Below are 21,278 nucleotides of genomic sequence, written 5' to 3'. Positions count from 1 at the left end.
CAGCTTGAGGGAGGGAAGATTGGGTCTAAGACTAGTGTTTTAAAATTAAATGAAAGCAATTACAAGGTTATGAAGACATTACTGGCTAGGGTGAACTGGGGAAATAGGTTAAGGAGCAAGTCAGAAGAAATGCAGTGTCTGACACTTAAGGAGATATTTCATAATGTTTTGCAAAGATACATTTCAGTGAGAAAGAAAGACATTAGGGGAATGACACACCATCCATGGCTAAATCAAAAAGTTAAAGATAGTATCAATTAACCTAACATCTGTCATTGAGAAGATGCTAGAGTCTAGTATTAAGTGGTTATAGCACAGCACTTAGAAAATCTTAATGAAATTATGAAGAATCAACATGAGTCTGCGAAAGGAAAATCATTTTTGACTACTTGTTACTTCCTCTAAGAAATCTAATAAATGAATGTGGATAAAGGTGGACGTGTAGACTTGGTAAACTTGGATTTCCAAAAGAATTTTGAAAAGGTGCTACATCAAAGGTTACTATGCAAATAAGAGCTCAGGGTGTAAGGGGTAATATATTAGCATGGATAGAGGATTGGTTGACTAACAAAGTAGAGAGTAGGGATAAATGGGTCTTTTACAGGTTGTTAAACTGTAACCAGTGGAGTGCCACAAGGGTCAGTTTTGGAGCTTCCTCTATTTACAATCTATATAAGTGACTTGGATGAAGAGACCAAATATATGGTTGCTTAATTTGCAGATAATGCGAAGATAGGTAAGAAAGTAAATTGTGAGCAGGGCGTGGGCAAAAAAATTGACAAATGGAGCATAATGTGGGAAAATGTGAACTTGTTCACTTTGGCAGGAAGAATAGAAAAGCAGCATATTATTTAAATGGAGAAATATTGCAAAACCTGATTAGTACAGAGGTATCAGTGTCATGAATCTCAAAAAGTTAGTTTGCAAATGGAATGTTTATTGCAAGGAAAATGGAATATAAAAGTAGGGAAGATTTAGTACAATTATACAGGGCAATAGTGGGACCACATCTAGAGACCTGCGTAAAGTTTTGACGTTCTTACAATAGTTGTGGTTGTGCTCCTGAGAATCGCAACTTTAAGTGATTCATAGGTTCCCATAAGAATCAATGCTAAAGCCAAAGTGGGTTCCTTTATTTTTTCATAAATCATAGAATCATAAAATCCTACAGTGCAGAAGGAGGTCATTCAGCCCATCGAGTCTGCACCGATCTCAATCTCACCTGGGCCCTATCCCCATAACCCCATGCATTTACCCCAGCTCACCCCCCTGACACTCGGGGGCAATTTAGCATGGCCAATCCACCTAATGCACACATCTTTGGACTGTGGAAGGAAACTGCAGCACCCAGAGGAAACCCACGCAGACTCGGGGAGAATGTGCAAACTCCACACAGATAGTGACCCAAGCCGGGATTCGAACCAGGACCCTGGCGCTGTGAGTCAGCAGTGCTAACCGCTGTGTCACCGTGCCGCCCTCTTGCCTTTTCTGGGCAAGAAATTTCCAATATACGTTGAAATACTAAGTCAACCATTTCAGCTCTAGGACATCGCTGCAGGAATTCCTCAGGCTTAGCCCAACCATCTTCAACTGCTACATCAATGACTTCCATCCATTATAAGGTCAGAAGTGGGGATGTTCGCTGATGACTGTATAATGTTCAGTATCATTCACGACGACTCCGATACTGAAGCAGTCCATGTCCAAATGCAGCAAGCCTGGACGATATACAGGTTTGGGCTGATAAGTAGCAAGTAACATTCATGCCAGGCAATGACCATCTCCAACAAGACAGGATCTAACCATCGCCCCTTAAATGGCCCCCACTGTTAACATCTTGGGTGTTACCATTGATCAGAAACTGAATTGGACTAGCCATATAATATTATGGCTACCAGAGCAGGTCAAAGGTTGGGAATCCTGCGGCGAGTGACTCAACTGAATCCCCAAAGCCTGTCCAGCATCTACAAGGCACAAGTCAGGAATATAATGGAATACTCTTCACTTGCATGGATGAGTTTAGCCCCCAACTTTTATATTCCATTTTCCTTGCAATAAGCCTTCCATTTGCAAACTAACTTTTTGAGACTCATGTGCTAGGACACTCTGATATCTCTATACCATCAGGTTTTGCAATATTTCTCCATTGGGTTTTTGCAATATTTCTCCCTTTAAATAATATTAAATAACACTCGAAGCTTGACACCATTCAGGACAAAGCAGCCCGCTTGATTGTTACCCCTTCCACAAAAATTCAATCCCTCCACCACCTACTATCAGTAGCAGCTATGTGTACCATCTACAAGATGCATTGCAAGAACTCACCACAGTTCCTTAACAGCACCTTCCAAAACCACTGCCATCTAGAAGGAAAGTGCAGCAGATACCTGACAGGATCCCCTACAAGTCACTCACCATCCTGCCTTGGAAATATATCGCTGCTTCTTCATTCTCGCTGGTCAAATTCCTGGAATTCCTCCCTAATAGCACTGTAGATGTTCCTACATCTCGGACTGCAGCGGCTCAAGGAGACAGATGACCACCACCTTCTCAAGGGCAACTAGGAATGGGCAATAAATGCTGGCCAAACCAGCAACACCCACCTCCCATAAATTAATTTTTAAAAATTATTACTGAACATTACTTGTTACTAAACTATACCATACATGTGCAGCATTGTGCTTTCCTAACTGAACTAGCAAACCAAAATACATCACTAAATATATAATAAATACAATACCATATACAATAAAGATGCTTCCTATAGAGTACTTTGACCAGGCTCCATCTCATGGTAGGGCTTGGTCAGCGCAGTTATCAGCTGAAGTATCAAAACCTGCACTAAACAACCCCTGCCACGAGATGGTGTCCAGGAGTTAAGTACAGACAAAGTTAGAGAAGATTTGAGTGGAGCAAGCAGTGAGGAAATGAAGAACATACCCTAAAGCAGGAATAGAGGGTGGGAAGGATGGCCAGGGAGCAAGGGTGGCAGCAAGAGGAAGAGGTGCCGAAGGTGGGAGTGCTGGGAAATAGGTTTTGTGAGCAGGTAGGCCACAGAAGAGGAAGTCTATGGCAAATGCTGTTTAAAAAGTTAAATAGACATACTGACACTACTTTATTAACAAAGTGAAACAACATTAAATGAGGACTTGCTGCACTTAAGAAAATACATAATAACATTGGAAGCAGTTCAGGGATGTTTCACTTGACTGATTCCTGATGAGTTAATCTTATGAGAAAAGGTAGGGCCTGTACCCATTGGAGTTTAGAGAAATTAGAGTTAATTGTATTGAAACATACAAGATCCTGATGGAACTTGATGGATTGGATGCTGAGTTGATGTTTCGCCTTGTGGGAGAAACTAGAACTAGGGGACACAGTTTTGAAACTAAGGGCTTTCCCATTTAAAGTTGAGATGAGATTTTTTCTGTCAGGGTGTTGTTAGTCTGTGAAACCTCTCCTCCAGTGTTCAGTGGAGGCTGGGTCATGGAACGTGTTTAAGGCTAAGTTAGATAGGTTTTTGATTGACAAGGGAGTCAAAGAGAATAGGCGATTGACTGGAAAGTAGAGTTCAGGCTACAATCAGATCTGCCACAATCTTATCAAATGACAGAGCAGCCTCGAGGGGCTGAATGGCCTACCCTCGCTCCTAATTTGTATGTTTGTAACTTGCTAAAGTTTCTTCGATATCTCCTAAACCCATGACCTGCAAGAACAAAGGCAGCAGATGCATGGAAACATTACGACCTGCAAGTACTCTGAGTCTCACACTATCTTGACTTGGAGGTATACAACCATTCCTTCATTTGCTGGATCATACTCCTGGAACTTCTTCCCTAACAGCATTGTGGCGTAGCAATGCCATAAGGACTTCAGTGGTTCAATAAGTTCCAACTTCTCATGGCAATTAGCACTGCTCAATAAATACAGGCTTTGCCATTGATGTTCATGTCTTGTAATTAAATAATTAAAAAAAATTAAACCAAGGCACAGAGTTTAACTTGGCCTCTATTTTAAAATTGGATTTAATAACCAAATAGCAAAATATAACAGTTTGAGTAACAGCTAATTGGATTATCAAAGTCTCTGCAGTACAAGTTAAGGGCCAGCGAGTTACAAAGCAGAGGTGAGAGCACCATGATTCAAGGGATGCTGTAACTACTCTATTTGATGGGCAGTTCCATTGTATATGCAGACATGGTAAGTTTAAGGAAAGTGCATGCAGATCTAAGGTTTTGAATATATGTAATAAAAATATTATTTGGTCACATTTTCTGCCTCCTTATCTGTTTCCATGTTTGCCATACTTTTATCCATATGCATATTTTAAATATATAATGCAAATGCACATTTGTTAGACCATAATTAATTACATGCTGCCTCAAGTATTGTGGATTGATTTTGTATCCCTAAGGTACAAGGTTTTTGGCTTGTACTGCAGAGAAATACCTCATTTTTAAAAAAATGCATTGGTGTCCAAGACCAAGATTTTCCCTACAATTAGAGTAACTGCATATGTAGACTGTACTAAAAGTTTATGTAATTTTATTCCATTTATTAGTCATCATCATGTACAATTTAATAGGCAAACAGATCTCAACGTGCATCCAACAAAATTTTATTGACTAGCAGGTAAGTAAATCCAGCAGTAATTACATGGCAAAAGTGTTCCAATGAAAGAAAATAAATTTGATTGAAGAAAAAGTGTTTTCCAGGACACTGAAAAGCCCCTCCCGTTCTTCAAAATGATTTATAATGTAACATCTGGACCACTCGAGCAACAGCAGATAAGGCCTTCATGTAATGTCTTTATCGACAAGTGGTATCTCTGTGGATTGTTGTCTGTATTATGAGCTCAAATCCTGATGTGGACCTTTACTGGACCATGATGAAGTTATTGCTTTGTTGATGTGTAGTCTGCTGAATGTTGACAAATATATTTTACTTTACACTGGCATTCAATGCAAAGCAGTTTTGATGGTGATTGTAGCAAGTCCATTGTTCAGCTGCTTCTTTGTGAACACTAATAGCCAATGCAGGAAGATTGAATTATAATGAACAGTATTTCAAATCCCAGTGAGCACACTATTACAGATTATATACAATAAGAACATTTTTTTGATTGTAATCTGAAGGATTTATTTTTCTTTAGGTATTATGCCCTTGAGGTTACTTATTTTAAATCATCTCTGGATCGTAAACTACTTGAACTTCTGTGGAACAAGTATTGGGTGAACACACTCAGTTCATCAAGCCTCCTCACAGTGAGTTCTCTATCATTCTGAATTGATTTAATTTGAGGTGATGATGAAGGCAGTAAGTAAAGGTTATCCTTCTTTATGGGTACAGTATTACCTTTGCAGAAAAGAAAACATTCTTGCAAATTGTGAACAGTAGAGTGCTTATAGCCGATGAGCAAATCAAAAGCTGTAGACATGGCATGCACTTACATTACAATAGTGGCATTTGGACAGGCTGAGACCAAGATTATAGTGTAAATGGTACCAAACATAATCCAGTTCCAACCCGACATTGGAGTGAAGTAGAGAAAAACTTGTTGGATTTTGTTTCTCTGCTCCTAACACAGAGACCAAAGAGAGGAGTGGCCTTTCTTGCGCGTGTGTGCATCCACACCTCTCCTGTACGCGCGTGCGCCCACAACTTTGCTTTTAAACACCTTATAGGTAACCTCAATGTAATTTTTGAAGCTTGTTGAATCAAATTAAAATTAAAATCAACACGTAACCTGGTATTTAGCTTTTCTTCCAGAAAAATGATTTTCTCTCAGAATCTTAATTTTGATTAAAATCACACTCTTTCAACTATTTGACTTTATAGAAATTAATTAGTTCATTTGTTATAAAAGCAAAATGCTGCTAATGCTGGAAATTGGAGTTCATTTGTTCCTTCCTGTCCTGTGGTTTTAATTAATTCTGCTGGAATCTTACCAACATCTGTGGTCTTTCCATTCCTGAACTAATTTTTGTAACCGTCACTTCATACTCAGAATTAAAGACCCATACAATCAATTTCCACATCCTCTTCCTTCCATATTTCAGTGTTAACTGGCTTTTCCTCTTTGACGCACAGTTCTTCATATTCTTGCCATCTCTCTTTCTTTCTTCAGTTGGGTCACAAGGTTGTTGTCCGTATTTATTTTTAGTTACATTAACTTTTATACGTTGTCTTTTTAAAATAAATACTTATTGTAAATTTTAGGTCAGCATAGATCTCCTATCCATACAATCTGATTTTATGTCATCAGTTCTTCTTCGTCACGTTTCTAATATCCACATGTATTATGAGTTTTGCTTATGTTAACTTGTCATTTTGCAATGATTCTAAACCCCAGCAGCAATGATCTCTCTACGTTGTGCAACAACCCAAAAGTCCCTGCAGAGGCTGCACACGAATGGGATCCTTTAAGCTATCCTGCATGCATGGCCTGTGCAAAATAATTTAAAAGTCTCTCGTTTCCTTCTCTATGAACGGTATGCTCTGAAAAGAAACAATACTTTTCACTGTATGCCAATACATGTGACAATAAATCAAATCAGAATTCTAAAAGAAAATTTGGCACAACATTGCCCAGTAGCCCCTTTGCTTTACTATGAAACTCCAGGACTGTATCCCCAATTCTGTCCAAGCTGTTTACTGTTTGCATTTCTACTTGAGTGCAGGGATGATCTAACTACAACTTATCCCAGTTGTGGCTTTCAGAGGGGAATATATTAAACAGTGTGAAGGGTGGAAAAATGCAGGGCAACAGAGGAAGGGTGAGGAGTGGAATTAGCTACATTTTTCTTATAGAACATTGACACGGGTTTGACTGGCAGAAGGGCCTCATTTGGTGCTGTAACTATTCTGATTCTAATTGCTCCTGTCCAGAACTGCTAAAGGCCATATTGTAGTACAACTTTCTTAAAGCCTTACTGTATGAAACTATGACATTTAAATTGAAATAGGCAAATATAGAAAATTATTTATATGTAATATGTATATATGCCACACAGTAATGGAGAGAATTGAGAGTCAGTTCTCCAAAGCACCAGTAAAATTTCAGAATTCTTTGAATTAATCAAATACCATGTTTTTATTCATTTGTATACCAGAAGCTTTACAAGACATAAATACTCCTCTTGTAAATCAGTGAATCCTTGACTATGGGTGCAATGCCATAGGAGATCTACTGGTAATATATTCAAAAATCCTTGGTGTGCTTTTTTTGTTGTTTTTGCCGTAAAAATGCAGTTATGGTGCACTCTGGTCATGCCATAATGATATCCTCCTGCCAATTAAGATACTTCATCACCACTGTGAGATGATAATTCAAGTTTCTATTATAACGCTGGACCTAGAAAACTAGAATGAAAATATAAAACCAAGGACAGAATCTATTGCTTGAAAATGGAGATTGAATTAAATTTGTAAGGTATGTTCAGTTATCCCATTGCCTCAACCACTGCTTTGCATGGAAACTATACTTGGTCTTGACTCTCCATACACAATGCAGGGTATCAGCATGTATTATTAAAGCTACTAAAGTATTAGGAGTATCTTAATTGCTCTTGCACCTATATAAATGAAAAAAAAATTGTTCTTCAACATTCTTCTAAATTACTTCTATTTTTATTCTTCCATAAAAAAGGAAAATCCTGTCTTGGTTTCTTTAAAGTATTTCGTTGCTTTTTATCCCAGAGTCTTCTAGGCCCCATCAGCCTGACACTTGTGGAACTGTCTTTTAGAAAATAAATTGTCACCTGATTGGGATCAAAACTGTTTCTCAAGGTCAGTTCAGGCATAGGACTATGAAGATTGACAGTTGTATCAAATTCACACATCGATCTTTTACAGTAATTAAAATACTATTGTTGTTATTTCATCTGCTACAATGGCAGCCCAATTGTGCATAAACAGGCTCAAGGTACAGTGTCTACAAAAATAGATAAAACAAAAAAATCCTGCATAATTCTATTTTAAGAAAATTCATTCATGGGATGTGGGCATCACTGACTATGCCAGCATTCATTGCTCATCCCTAATTGCCCTTGAGAAGGTGGTGGTAAAAAGCCTCCTTGAACTGCTGCAGTGTATGTGGTGTAGGTACACCCACTGTGTTGTTAGGGAAGAAGCTCCAGGATTTTGACCCAGCAACAGGGATGTGAATATATTGGAGAGAGTGCAGAAAAGGTTTATAAGTTCATAAGATATAGGAGCAGAATTGGGTCATTTGGCCCATCGAGTCCACTCCACCATTCAATCATGGCTGATATGCTACTCATCCCTATTTTCTTGCCTTCTCCCCATAACCCTTCAACCCATTACCAATTAAAAATCTATCTAACTCCTCCTTCACTGCCCTAGCATCCACCGCACTTTGGGGTAGCGAATTCCACAGAATCACAACCCTTTGGAAGAAGTAGTTTATCTTCAACTCTGTTTTAAATGTGTTACCCCTTATCTTAAGACTATGACCCCTCTTCCTAGAATGATCCACAAGAGGAAGCATCCGCTCCATGTCTACTTTATCCATACCTTTTATCATCTTGTACACCTCAATTTGATCTCCCCTCATTCTTCTAAATTCCAGAGAGTATAGGCCTAAACTGTTCAATCTCTCTTCATGCAACAAAGCCCTCATCTCTGGAATCAATCCAGTGAATCTTCTCTGAACTGCCCCTAATGCCACTCCATCTTTCCTCAAAAAAGGGGACCAAAACTGTGCACAATACTCCAGGTGCTTCCTCACCAATGCCTTGTATAGTTGCAACAGTACTTTGTTACCTTACCTTTATATTCTATTCCTTTAGCTATAAATGCCAACATTCCATTTGTTTTCTTTATTATCTGCTGTACCTGCTTACTAGTTTTCTGTGACTCATGAATGAGGACACCCAGATCCCTCTGCACCGGAGCACCCCAAAGTCTCTCCCCATTTAGATAATAAGTCGCCTTCCCATCTTTCCGACCAAAATGCATATCTCACACTCATCCACGTTAAACTCCATCTGCCACATTTTGGCCCACTTTCCTAATCTATCCATATCCATTTGTAAGGTTCTTATTTCCTCATTGCAACTCACTGTCCCGCCTATTTTTGTGTCATCTGCAAATTTGGCTAAAGAGCCTTCTATCCCTCTATCCAAGTTGTTAATATAGATTGTAAATAACTGGGGCCCAAGGACCGAACCCTATGGCACCCCGCTAGATACTTCTTGCCATCCAGAAAAAAAAACCTTTATCCTGACTCTGTCTTCTGTCCATCAGCCAGTTACCTATCGAAGCTAATATATTACCCCTAGTTCTAACATTTTCCCAACAACTAACTTGCCTGCAATTTCCCACATTTTGCCTCCCTCCCTTTTTGAACAAGGGAATTACATTAGCATTTTTCCAATCCATTGGAATCTTCCCTGTGTCCAGGGAATTTTGGAATATTATAACCAATGGGTCTACTATCTCTGTCACCATTTCCTTTAATACCCCAGGATGGGCCATCAAGCCTGGGCGACTTATCTGCCTGCAATCCCAATAGTTTGCTGAGTACCTTTTCCTGAACAATGTTGTTTGTTCTAAGTTCTACCCTTTCTATTACCTGTGACTTGCCTGTTCCTATAGGAATGGTACGAGTGTCCTCCACTGTGAAAACTGAGGCAAAGTATGGATTTAGCATCTCTGCCATTTCAGTGTTCCCCACTATTAACTCTCTGGTTTCATCTTCCAAGGGACTGACATTCACCCTAGTGACTCTCTTGCCTTTTATATATCTATAGAAGCTTTTGCAATCCTTCTTGATATTTTGCGCTGGTTTTCTTTCGTAATTTACCTTAGTTCTTTTTATTACTTTTTTAGTATCCCTTTATGTTTGAAAGTTTCCCAATTTCTAGCCTGCCACTGACCTTTACAATATGGTATACCTTAGTTTTTGTCTTTATATTGTCCTTGATTTCCTTGTTTAGCCATGGATGATTTTTACCCCCCTTACCATCTTTCTTCCTCACGCGGATATATTTTAGTTGTGAGGACTTGAGTATCTCCTTAAATAACTGCCACTGTTCATCCGCTGTCCTACCCTTTAGCCTTCCTGCCCACTCTACTCGGGCCAAATCTGTACTCATGCCGATGTAATTTCCTTTGTTTAATTCCAGACTGCTAGTGTGGGACTCCACTTTCTCACCCCCAAACTGAAGTTACAAGAAGTTTACAAGAATGTTTCCAGGGATGAGAGACTTCAGTTATGAGGACAGATTGGAGAGGTTGGGACTGTTCTCCTTGGAGAGAAGTAGGCTAAAAGGAGATTTGATGGAGATGTTCAAGATCATGAGAGGGCTGGACAGAGATGATAGTAAATGTTCCCACTCGTAACAGGGTCAAGAATGAGAGGGCATAAATTTTAAGTGATTTACAAAAGCAGCAAATGCAAGAATTCTTTTCACATGAATTGTTGGAGTCTGGAAGTATGGTGGTGGAAGGTTCAATTGAGGCACTCAAGAGGGCTTTAGATAATTAGAGGGTATTAGATGATTATTTGATTAGAAACAATGTGCAGCAGTATGGGGAAAAGGCAAGGGAATGACACTAAGTTGTGATGTTCGTTTGGAGAGCCAGTGCAGATACAGTGGGCCAAATGGCCTCCTTTTGTGACCTAACGAGCAAGATTCTCCAGCCTCCCACCATGCTGACGGGAGGTGGCACAGTTGTTTGCTAGCAGCAGGATTCTCTGGTCCCGGCATTGTCAATGGGAATTTCCATTGACGTCACACCACGCCAGAGGGAAGCACGCAAGCAGAGAACAGAGAATCCCGCCAGCATGACCAGCCAGAGAATTCCGACCAACAACTCTGATTCTGTGATTACATTGAAAGATGATTAAATTCCCTTTTCCTCCTCAAAAAATGGGATCTGTTCATTAAATATGTTGATAAAGTCAGATCAGTGAATTTTAAATCTGATTTGATTTATTATTGTCACGTATTAGTGTACAGTGAAAAGTATTGTTTCTTGCGCACTATACAAAGCATACCGTACATGGAGAAGGAAAGGAGAGGGTGCAAAATGTGGTGTTTCAGTCATAGCTAGCGTGTAGAGAAAAATCAACTTAAAAAAGGTAGGTCCATTCAAAAGTTTGATGACAGCAGGAAAGAAGTTGTTCTTGAGTTGGTTGGTACATGACCTCACTTTTGTATCTTTTTTGAGAAGAAGGTGGAAGAGAATATGTCCACGATGTGTGGGGTCCTTGATTATGCTGGTTGTTTTTCCAAGACAGCGGGAAGTGTAGACAGAATCAATGGATGGGAGGCTGGTTTGCGTGATGGGCTGGGCTTCGTTCACGATCCTCGTAGTTACTTAGTCTTGGACAGAGCAGGAGCCATACAAAGCTGTGATACAACCAGAAAGAATACTTTCTATGATGCATTTGTAAAAGTTGTTGAGAGCCGTAGTGGACATGCCAAATTTCCTCTGCCTGGAATGGCTGCATGAATGTTTATAGATATAGATGTATAGTTGAACTGTGGAATATTTCATAGTTGGCAAAATTGAAGATAAATTGAAGATAAATTTATGTACTTGATACTTTGTTCAGTAGCATTGGAGATAAAGGCATGAGGGTGAAGTTGCTAAGCTACCAACTGTTAAATTATTGCAGTGTTGTTTAAGCTGCTATGATACTTTGTGATTTTTCACTCTTTAATTCCATATAATATATTTTGTGTTTCTTTTATATAATGGTTGGGGTGTATTCCTGTAATATTTAAGAATTACTTTACTGACTTGAAACTGTTAACTTGGATATTGGAAGCATTTCAGAAAGTGTTTCCCACCAATTTCTGTTACTTGTATGGCAGATCAGAAGTAGAGGCAAAATAAGACTTGCTCTATGACATATATAGGATCCTGATATAATTGTGGTTGATAGTGCTGCGCATCCTCCAACTTCCACTCAATGGAACGTGGCTAGACCAGTGTCTGTTGAAGGATTCATAATGTGGAGATGCCGGCGTTGGACTGGGGTGAACACAGTAAGAAGTCTCACAACACCAGGTTAAAGTCCAACAGGTTTATTTGGTAGCAAATACCATAAGCTTTCGGAGCGCTGCTCCTCCGTCAGATGGAGTGGTTTGAGAGCACTGTTCCACTCCATCTGACGAAGGAGCAGCGCTCCGAAAGCTTATGGTATTTGCTACCAAATAAACCTGTTGGACTTTAACCTGGTGTTGTGAGACTTCTTACTGTGAAGGATTCATAACAAGGCTTGTGCTAAGATTTTGCTCAATCACAAAAAAGACTTCAACGCCCACAAGTTTTTATTGGGTAGTGGGCTCACTTCAGTTGCCCCCAACCTGATAAACTCGCTAAGGATCATACAACAGCAACTTTCAAACTGTCATTCTAAGGGATGGAGGTGGCAAGAGCAACAGGTGCCTGCAACTGCAAGCTCCTCTTCATGTCACCCACCACCCTAAAAATAAATCACTGTTCCTTCACTCTTGCTGAGTCAAAATCCTGGAAATCTCTCCCTAACAACACTTTGGTGTACCTAAACCACAAGAACTACAAAAATTTAAGAAGGTGATGCACTGTCCCTTTCGCTAAGGCAATTAGGGATGGCCAGTTGCCAATAACATCCACATCCTATGAGCAAATAAAAACAAAATCATATAACTACAGGTTTAAATCCCTCCAATCAGGTTTCTGCCCCACCACAGTATTGAATCAGCTCTTCTCAAAGTCACAAATGACACCCTATATGACTGAGACAAAAGTACATTTTCACTCCTCATCCTTGATCTCCACAACCTTTGAAATAAGAACAAGGACCAGGAGTAGGCCATCTGGCCCCTCGAACCTACTCCACTATTCAATAAGATCATGGCTGATCTTTTCGTGGACTCAGCTCCGCTTACCCACCCGCTCACCATAACCCTTAATTCCTTTATTGTTCAAAAATCTATCCATCTTTGCTTAAAAACATTCAACGAGGTAGCCTCAGCTGCATCATTGGGCAGGGAATTCCACAGATTCACAACCCTTTGAGTGAAGAAGTTCCTCCTCAACTCAGTCCTAAATCTGCTCCCCCTTATTTTGAGGCTATGCCCCCTACTTCTAGTTTCACCTTCCATTGCAAACAACTTCCCTGCTTCTATCTTATCTATTCCCTTCATAATTTTATACATTTCTATAAGATCTTTCTTCATTCTTCTAAATTCCAATGAATATAGTCCCAATCTACTCCGTTCCTCCTCATGAGCCAACCCTCTCGACTCCGGAATCAACCTAGTGAATCTCTGCTGCACCCCCTCCAGTGCCCAGTACATTCTTTCTCAAGTAAGGAGACCAAAACTGTACCCGGAACGCCAGGTGTGGTCTCACCAGCACCTTATACAGCTGCGACATAACCTCCCTGTTTTTAAACTCCATCCCTCTAGCAATGGAGGACAAAATTCCATTGGTCTTCTTAATTACTTGCTGCACCTGCAAACCAACCTTTTGCAGTTCATGCACAAGGACACCCAAGTCCCTCTGCACAGCAGTATGCTTCAATTTTTTACCATTTAAATAATAGTCCGTTTTGCTGTTGTTCCTACCAAAATGGATGACCTCACATTTACCAACATTGTCCTCCATCTGCCAGACCCTCGCCCACTCACTTAGATTATCTATATCCCTCTGCAGACTTCAGTGTCCTCTGCACACTTTGCTCTACCACTCATCTTAGTGTCATCTGCGAACTTTGACACACTATACTTGGTCCCTAACTCTAAATCATCTATGTAAATTGTAAACAGTTGCGATCCCAACACTGATACCTGAGGCACACCACTAGTCACGCCGACCAGAAAAACACCCATTTATCACCAATCCTTTGCTTTCTGTTAGTTAATCAATCCTCTATCCATGTTAATACATAATTTGATTTACCACACCATCCGTATACAACGCATCTCCTCCTTCGTCCAGCTAGGCATGATTTCCCTCAACTGGTTTCATTCTTACCTAAAGTACAAACAGAATTGCTGGAAATATTTGGGTCAGGCAGCATCTGTGGTGGGAGAAACAAAGTTAACTTTTCAGACCAATGGATTTCTGATAAAAGGCCATTCTTGTATATCTAGCTGTAGCCTGAGAATTGTCTGCAAAATCTTCTTTTCCTGCTCCTGCACAATTATCTCTTGAACCCCAAAGGTCCTCTCCTATTTCTCATATACATGCTGCCCCTTAGCACCTTATCCAAAAACACAGCGCAAGGTTCCATATGTACATTGATGACACAGCTGTACCTCCTCATCGTCTCAATTTGTTTCTGATTTGTAATACTGCTTATCTGATGTACAGTATTGGGAAGACCGAAGCATTTTCTTTGGTACCTGCCACAAATTCTGTTCTCTCTCCATCTGGGGCTGAACTAGACTGTTTACAACCTGGGTGTCATATTTGACCCTGAGGTGAGCTTTTGACTACTTGTCTGCTCCATCACCAAGATCACCCCCGGCATCTCTAAATTGCCCATCTCCATTCCTGTCCTCAAAACCATTGCTGGGACCACTGCTAATTCTTATTCCTCACATGACTGAAATGACTGACTCACATTGATCAAGTCTTGATGCCAAACTAGGAGAATTAATGAACCAGAGGAAGAAGCAGCTCATGTTATAAAATGAGTTAGACATAACTGCATGGGTATTACAATGGCAAACTAAATTGAATACAGATGAGCAAAGTATTGCACATAGAAAAGAAAATGTGTGACGCATGTACTCCACGATTTAGCCAAGAGCTTACGAATCCTAATACTTATAATAGTAAGCAATAGCAAACACTAATGCTGAAACAATGTGGAATTATAATCATAGAATTTGAACTCCATTGCCAAAACAGTAGACTAGACTAGAGGAAGTCAAAATCCAACTCTATAGTGGTCTGGTCTGACATTGGTAATTCAATCAGTTCTGAACACTGAGACATAGGGGAGATAATACAGAGCTGAAGGTAGTGCAGCAACAAAAAAACACTAGTTTGGATAATGAAAAAACTGAAGTAACTTGGCTTCGGAATCTGAAACGGTGGTACCTGCATGCTGAACTATTAGAGGTATCCAAGACGGTTACAAGGATGAAAAGGATATGATGGTATATTAAATTGAGATCAGAATGAGTTCAATCTGGTAATCAGATTTATAATTTTTAACAGCAATTTATTATTTACAAAGAATAATAAATACATGGAACAGATTCTCTTTTAACACTGAAGCTGTAATCCAGGTAATCATTCAAGAAACAACTGGATGTTACAGTGGGAGAAATGCTTTGGAATGGATGAATCAAATTTGACCCCAATGACCTTCTTCGTCTTTAATGATTTTGTGAATTTTTTTCACAGAATCCTTACAATGCAGAAGGAGGCCATTTGGTCCATCGGGTCTGCACCAACTCCGAAAGAGCATCTGACCGTGGCAACTCCCTGCCCTATCCCCGTAACCCTGCTCATTTACCATGGCTAATCCACCTAACCTACATATCATTGGACACTAAGGGGCAATTTAACATGGCCAATCCACTTAACCACATCTTTAGACTGTGGGAGGAAACCAGAGTATCTGGAGGAAACCCACACAGACAATCACTCAAGGCCAGAATCGAACTTGGGTCCCTCGCATTGTGAAACAGCAGTGCTAACCACTGCAGAACCATACTAAATAAAGGACCGAGGTAGAGCAGCTTTTCCCAACCTAATTAGTTCTTGTTTTAACAAAAAATGGAATTGTCAAAGCAAATACCACCTCCAAAGACCTAATTTCTTATTTTGAAAGAATGACTTGCAATTGTATAGCTCCTTTCACAAATCCTCAACCTCCCAAATGCTTTACAGCAAAAAAAGCATTTCGCAAATGTAGTCACTGGTGTAATAGAAACATTGAAACTAGAAGCAGGTGTAGGCCATTCGGCCCTTCAAGCCTGCTCCACCATTCGTTATGATCATAGCTATCCCTATACTCAAATCCTCTTGCTATGAAGGTCAACATACCATTTGCCTTCCTTACTGTCTGCTCTATCTGCGTGCTTACTTTCAGTGACTGATGCACGAGGACCCCAAGGTCTCATTGAGTATCCACCCATTCAAATAATAATCTGTCTTCCTGTTCTTGCTACCAAAATGGATAATCTTACATTTATCCACATTATACTGCATCTGCCATGCAGATGCCAAGACACTCAGCCTGTCCAAATCATGCTGAAGCATCTCTGCATCCTCCTCACAGCTCACCCTTCCACTTTGGATCATCTGCAAATTTGGAGATAATACATCCAATTCCCTCTTCCAAATTAATAATATATAATGTGAACAGTTGTGGTCCCAGCACAGATCCCTGCAGAGCCCCACTAATCACTGACGGTCAATCAGAAAAAGATCCTTTTATGCTAACTCTTTGTTTCCTATCTGCCCACCAGCTTTCTATTCAGCTCAAGACATTACCTGCAATCCCATGTGCTTTAACTTTACATAGTAGTCTGTTGTGTGAGACCTTGTCGAAAACCTTCTAAATAAACCACATCCACGGTTTTCCTTGATCAACTCTACTAGTTACATCCTCAAAAAATTCCAATAGATTTATCAAGCATGATTTTCCTTTTGTAAATTCATGCTGACTTTGATTTATACCACTGCCTTCCAAATCTCGAGTTATGAAATCTTTGATAATAGACTCTAGCAATTTCCCCAGTACCGACATTAGGCTCACTGGTTTATAGTTCCCTGTTTTCTCTCTACCTCCCTTTTTGAATAGCGGGCTTACATTCGTTACCCTCCAATCTGTAGGAACAATTCCAGAGTCCAAAGAATTTTGGAAAACAACCACCAATGGATCTACTATGTCCAGGGCCACTTCCTTAAATACTCTGGAATGAATATTATCAGGACCTGGAGATTTATTCATCTTCAATCCCATCAATTTCCCCAAAACCATTTCTCTACTAATGCTGATTTTCTTTAGCTCCTCATGAAAACATATTTCTCACAGCACTTCTGGTACATTATTCATGTGTTTCTTTGTGAAGACTGAAGTAAAGCACAAATTTAATTTCTCAACCATTTCTTTATTCCCTGTTATGAATTCTCCCGTTTCTGACTGTAAGGGCCTGCATTCATTTTGTCAATCTTTTTCTCTTTACATATCTGTCGAAACTTTTACAATTTTCTATGTTCCCTGCTATTTTACTTTCATACTCTATTTTTCTTTTCTTAATCGATCGCCTGGTCCTCCTTTGCTGAATTTTAAACTGTTCCCAATCCTCAGGTCTATTGCTTTTTCTTGCCAATTTGTATTCTTCTTCCTTGAATCTGATACTATCTCTAATTATCCTGTAAGCCATGGTTTGGCCACAATTCTCTTAGCACTCTTGCGCCAAACAGGAATAAACAACTTCTGGAGTTCATCTATTCGTTCTTTAAATGCCTGCCATTGCCTGTCCACTGTCTTGAAGAATAATGTAGGAAGATGGCAGCCAGTCAGTGCACAGAAAACTCCCACAAACAGTATTTGGTAACAACCAATAGCTTTTTGTGTTGACTGTGGGATAAATATTAGCCTTGGCGGATATCTTGCCTGCTCTTCAAAATAATGTCATTAATCTTTTACATCCACCTGACACAGCTGGCAGAGCCTTGGTTTAAATGTTTCACCACAATGATGACACCTCCCTCAATACTGTACTGGAGTGTCAGATTTCTGTGCTCATGTCTCCGGAGTGGGACTTGAACCTATAACCAACTGATTCAGAGGTGACTGTGTTGCCAACTGTGAACCATGGAACCATGGCTGACAGTAATTGCTGATACTTGAGAGACAAGAAAGGCAACACTGATGCAGAATGAATTACACGAAGAGAAAGAGGCCCAGGCAAAGAAACAGATAAGAATGCATTCAAGAAAACAGTCCACAAGCATTTAGGATGCTTGTTTGCAGCGATGAGATTTCCGTTTGAAATCATCGCCCCGCACCCCTTTGCTGGCGACATCATCAGGTTGATGTCCCCCCAAAAAGGACATGAACCAGATTTCAATGAATTTGAATTCATTTAAATATCATTATACGGTTTGATGCCCTTACTACAGGGATCACTACTAGTTTTTGAAAACAAAAAACGGTCATGATGGCCGTTAGAGACGCTGGGGTGAGTATTAGCTCACTGGGTGTTGAGGGATGTATCAGGGCAGTTCACTGACACTGCCCCCGGCATGATGGGGCAGGCTAGAAAAGACAGCTGTGAAACCAGCAAGTTTCACACAGCTTTTCTTGCCTGCTTCATCTCTCTATGCAATTTTGGGGCAATGTTGCCCTTATAAATAAAGTTTAAACTTTAACATTTAGTGTTACAAGTAGGCTTACATTAACACTGCAATGAAGTTACTGTGAAAATCCCCTAGTCGCCGCACTCCAGCGCCTGTTCAGGTACACTGAGGGAGAATTTAGCATTGCCAGTATATCTAACCCGCATGTTTTTCAGTCTGTGGGAGGAAACCTGTGCAGACCCAAACACTAAAGCTATGTAAAATCAATAGTTATGACCACTTCCTATCATAATATCAAAGAATAAAGATTTCCTACTGGTACAGATCAATTAAAGTTTGTTGAAGCATAAGGTGTCATGCTAAGTTCAATGCTGTTAACTATTCCTTCAACACAGAAAAACCCTTGAATTCAGACTTCTTGGCACCTTTGGAGTCATAAATTCATCAAGTATAACTTCTCTTAACTGCTTTCCTGTTCCCCAATTACGTTGACTGTTTAATGCCTAACAGAAATTCCATCTGACCATTTTAAAAATGGCTAACTTAAAAGTTCATAAATGTTAGTCCACCCTATACAACTATTATCAAAATCTTACAATCTTAACTAAAGTTAAAACCCATTCATCCACCCAGTACTGTAGATGTGTACCCCCACATATTATTTGTATAGTATTATATTGTCATCTTATTGTGTGTTCTCAATTTTAAAACTGGTAAGTTACAAAAAAAACTTGTGTAAATTCATAATATAAAACAACACTAGGTTATTAGAAATTTAATATTTTCATATTATTTGTTGACCTCATTTCATATTGCATACAGGAATTTAAGATCATGTCAGGTGAAACAGGTTGAGATTATGGATATTTGGACCAGGCTGCACGAATGTAATGGTCCTCATTTGAAGTCATACACGCTGTTACTGCATGCCCATGTACAGTTGCCACATTGTTATCACACTCCCTCATCAGTGGAGACACTGTAAGCAGATCATTTGAGCATCCAGCTGTACTGTGGAGAAATACCTTAATAAAAATCCCCTGACTGCATTTTTCACTGCAGAATGCTGATTACACCACAGGACAGGTATTTGACTTGTCTGAAAAGTTGGAACAGTCAGAAGCCCAGCTTGGTCGAGGCAGTTTTATGCTTGGTTTGGACACCCATGATAGAAAATCTGAAGATAAATTAGCCAAAGCTACACGAGACAGGTAAGAGCATATTCATCTTTTAAATTGCAGATCTAACCACGAAACTATTTATACATTTTCACAGAATTTTTACAGCACAGAAGGCATCCATTTGGCTTATGTGTCAACACCAGCTTGCTAAATGACCGGTTTACTTGGTGCCATTCTCCTACATTTTCCCTATAACATTCCACATTATTTTTTTTTCAAGTAACAGTCAAATTCATTTTTAAATGCCTCTATTGAACCTGTCTTCATCAGACTTTCAGGTCATTCATCTCCACTTCAGGACATCATTGCAGGAGTTCCTCAGGGTTGTGCCCTCAGCCCAACCATCTTCAGCTGCTTCATCAGTGACCTTCCTTCCATAATAAGATCAGAAGTGGGCATGTTCACTGATCGCACAATGTTCAGTACGATTTGTAACATATTAGATACTTTTTTTAAAATTCATTTACAGGATGTGGGCTTTTCTGGCTGGGCCAGCATTTATTTTCCAGCCCTAATTGTCCTTGTGAAGGTGGTGGTGGGCTGCTGTAATCCATGTGATGTGCTGTTAGGGAGGACGTTCCAGGATTTTGACCAAGTGACAGTGAAGGAACAGTAATACATTTCCAAGTAAGGATGATTGGCTTGGAGAGGAACTTCCGGATGGTTGTGTTACCATATACCTGCTGCCCTGTCCTGTGGCAGTGGTTGTGGTTTTGGAAGGTTCTGTCTAAGGAGCCTTGGTGAGTTCCTGGAGTGTATCTTATAGTTGCCACTGTGTGCGGTGGTGGAGGGACTGAATGTTTGTGGATGGGGAACTAACTTAAGTGGTTTGCCTTGTCTTGGATGGTGTCAAGCTTCCTGAGTGTTATTGGAGCTGCACTCATCCAAGAAATGGGAGAATATTCCATCACACTCCTCACTTGTGCCATGTAGACCGTGGACAGGTTTTGCAGAGTTGGGAGGTGAGTTACTTGCCTAGTCTCTGATCTCCTCTTGTAGCTACAGTATTTATATGGCTAGTCCAAATAAGTTTCTGGTCAATGATAGCGCTCAGGATGTTGATAGTGGGGGATTCAGCAATGGTAATGCCATTAGATGTCATGGGGCGATAGTTAGATTTTCTCTTGTTGGAGATAGTCATTGCCTGGCATCTGTGTGGCACAATTGTTACTTGCCACTTGTCAGCCCAAGCCTGGATATTGTCTAGTTCTTGCTTTATTTGGACATGGACTACTTCAATATCTGAGGAGTCACGAATGGTGCTGAACATTGTGCAGTCATCAGCGGATATTCCCACTTCTGACCTTATGATGGAAGGAAGGTTATTGATGTAGCAGCTGAAGATAATTGAACCAAAGACGTTACCCTGAGTAACTCCTGCAGTGATGTCCTGGAGCTGAGATGACTCATCTCCGGCAAACATAGCCACCTTTATTTTTGTTAGGTATAAGTCCAATCAGTGGAGAGTATTCCCCCGATTCCTATTGACTCCAGTTTTGCTATGGCTCCATTATGCCACACTCAGTCAAATGTCAAGGTCATTCACTCTCACCTTACCTCTTGGGTTCTGTTCTGCTGTCCATGTTTGAACCAAGGCTGTAATGAGGTCAGGAGTTGAGTGACACTAGCAGAACACAAAGGAAGCACCAGTGAGTTGGCTATGGCTAAGCAAGTGCCGCTTGATAGTGCTGTTGATAACCCCTTCCATCACTTTGTTAATGATCGAGAGTAGACTGATGGGATGTTAATTGGTTGGGTTGGATTTGTCCTGCTTTTATGGACAGGACATAACGAGATTGCTGGATAGAT

At 40.1% G+C, this 21,278-nt stretch overlaps 1 protein-coding gene across 1 annotated transcript in view; it reads left to right on the top strand.

Annotated features, from left to right (window-relative positions):
* cops5 (COP9 signalosome subunit 5) overlaps positions 1-21,278 on the top strand; it is a 43,524-nt gene that overhangs the window by 20,379 nt on the left and 1,867 nt on the right. The window contains exons 6-7 of the mRNA XM_078216284.1: positions 5,153-5,264; positions 19,351-19,499. Coding sequence (XP_078072410.1) covers positions 5,153-5,264; positions 19,351-19,499 — 261 coding nt within the window. The remainder of the gene's footprint in view (positions 1-5,152; positions 5,265-19,350; positions 19,500-21,278) is intronic.

This window comes from Mustelus asterias, chromosome 7 (assembly GCF_964213995.1).
Source record: "Mustelus asterias chromosome 7, sMusAst1.hap1.1, whole genome shotgun sequence".
Lineage (NCBI taxonomy): Eukaryota > Metazoa > Chordata > Chondrichthyes > Carcharhiniformes > Triakidae > Mustelus > Mustelus asterias.
This window is presented reverse-complemented; position numbering and strand designations above follow the sequence as displayed.